The 2,384-nt window shown below is 53.0% G+C and overlaps 1 protein-coding gene across 1 annotated transcript in view; it reads right to left on the bottom strand.

The window, feature by feature from the left end:
• Window positions 1-446: 446 nt before the first annotated feature.
• The window catches only part of LOC106815579 (homeobox protein Meis1-like), a 57,984-nt gene continuing 56,046 nt past the window's right edge, over window positions 447-2,384 (bottom strand). The window contains exons 4-5 of the mRNA XM_014820050.1: window positions 1,012-1,083; window positions 447-527 (exon numbers count right to left, since the gene is read on the bottom strand). Of these exons, the coding sequence (XP_014675536.1) occupies window positions 447-527; window positions 1,012-1,083 (153 nt within the window). The remainder of the gene's footprint in view (window positions 528-1,011; window positions 1,084-2,384) is intronic.

Genomic DNA, 2,384 nt, shown 5'->3' with positions numbered 1-2,384 from the left:
CATTCGCAATCACTGTCCACATGTTCGCTGCAATGCCTAGCGTGGCTGACCAAACGGTGAGCTAGGCAATAGGCGGAGAAGGGGGGGGGGGTCTGATCAACACGAGGACAGTGGGCAGGTATGCTCGCGCCCCGCATATCAGGGGGTTAATAATTACAAATATGACTACAATAATAAATACAATAATAATTTGTCATTATTAACCCCTGGTATATGCTAGCGCTGATAGTCGAGTGGAACGATGGGCCGGATGCATTCCAACCACATCTACGAGGATGGGAGTTAGTGGCTTAACGACAGGGTATATGGCATGCAAACGCTGAGCTTCTAAGCGTGTAAATGCTGTCTGGTCGTTCAAGGCATCAGTGTGCATTGATTAACATCGTCTGACACGTTACGCTAACGTCTGCGCCAGCATGCCGACTCTCCCACCGACCACCACTTCATCATGGACCGGTACGAACTCGCATCTCACAGCTTAGCTCTATACCCGTGTCGCCCCTCGCTGCCACGCCACAGAATACTCTCTGGTAACAGAAAGAGCTAATCAAAGCTGAACAACCCACGCTGCGACGTATTCACTCTCAATGGTGATGAGACTACCCCACCCCTACTCACACTAGATGCCACAAGAGGGCTTCGTTAAGAAGTATCGTATTCACCAGCGAGTTGCGAGCGTGGACGCCGCCAAAAGGCGCCATAAAAAAGCAACCCCCTCCGCTAGCGAGGACCATAGCCCCTGCCCGCGTTCGTTTCCCGGCGGGAGTGCGCGTGTGTGTGGAGGATGGAGGGTAAGAGAAACAAGCGCTCACTCACCAGCGGATACGACTTGGGGCCTCCTGGCGGCGTCGTGAACAAGTGGTCATCACTCACCAGCGGGTCGGGTCGCGACTGCACGCTGCCGGGCGTGTCGCGCGAGTAGCCGTCGTCGTCGCTGCCGACGCTCTTGCTGCGGCCGCCGCCGCCGCCCTCGGCGCCGCTGCTGCTGCCCTCTCTGCTCTCGTCGATCACCAGGTCGATGGGCATCTTGCCCTTGAGACAGTTGATGTACCTTTGGCAGAAGTTATCACACAGTTCGTGCACCTGCGAAAGGACAGAACGAAGAGAGAACATTGTGAGATCGAGTCGTTATCAGGAGAGGCGCTGCGGTTAAGATAAAATAACGTGCTAGCAGCTCCAATAATAATAGAACGAACGAGAGAAAAGGGGAAGACAGAGCAAGAGCGAAAGAGAAGGGGTAACGAGATAAAGAAAATGAGAAACACAGTCAACGGATAGGAATAGAGAAACAGAGGGAGGGGGAGAAGGAAAGACAGAGAGAGAGGGGGAGAGAGAGAGAGAGGGAGAGAAAGACAGAGAGAGGGAGAGAGGGAGAGAGAGAAAGAGAGAGAGAGAGAGAGAGAACTCGCGCGCGAGAGAGACAACAAGAGAAAGAATGTAAGACGACAACAAAGAACAATACAAAAAGAGAAATAGAAAGAGACCGAGAAAGAAAGAGAGAGAAGGAGAATGATAGAAAGAGGAAGCGAGAGCGACAGAGACAGCGACAGAGAAAAAACGCAACGCTGTAAACATTTTCGTACAATTCTTGTGCACCGAAAAACTCCGCAGCAAAAACGCACAGGCGAACACGCTACTGTTGCTTTATTTTTGCTTATTCTTCATGTAGAGAGAAGAACGCGAACGCGTCTAGATGCTCTATTGGGTCGCGCCCCGTGAGAGCTGTACACGGCGCGCGGACGGTAGCCGAATCGCTATCGGAGCGAAATCTCGTGTCGGCACATATGCGACCCGACAGATGTCACAACGTCGGAAGATTCTAGCCGTTTACCGTGCATTGTTACACGGCCGAGTCACCCCGCGCACACCCTTGCCCCGCTCCGCAACAAATCAAAAAGCCAAACCTCTCCGTCCCGTTCGCCATTTTCGAACAAAAGTGCACGGTGCTGCCAACACAGTGCGCAACAACGCAGACTAATGCTCTTTTGTTGTAAGCGACCCACCTATTCTTTCTTATCTGTGCTCACGCACCGTGCGCGCACGCACGGACACAAACAAAAAATAGATTCGCCTAAAGCCGTTTGCGAGCTAGCAATCCCCGTTGCGCGCCCGCGCGACACACGTAATGGCTCTGCCCTGGTGTTTTCCACGTTGCCGCGCGTGCGCGCGTATTCAATGTTTTATCCTGGTCACCAGTCCGGGGCAGATGTTCTTTTATGATGCGAAATCGTCGCTAGAAGCGGATGAAGAAACGCACCCGCGAGAGAGAGAGAGAGAGAGAGAGAGAGAGAGAGAGAGAGAGTAAGATGCGCACATGCAGTTAGGCGACCGGCAATGCTAGGAGGTGGTGGTGGCATGTGGGGGTGGTGGTGGATAAGGTCTAG

The sequence above is a fragment of the Priapulus caudatus genome, unplaced genomic scaffold, assembly GCF_000485595.1.
Source record: "Priapulus caudatus unplaced genomic scaffold, Priapulus_caudatus-5.0.1 Scaffold1151, whole genome shotgun sequence".
Lineage (NCBI taxonomy): Eukaryota > Metazoa > Priapulida > Priapulimorpha > Priapulimorphida > Priapulidae > Priapulus > Priapulus caudatus.
This window is presented reverse-complemented; position numbering and strand designations above follow the sequence as displayed.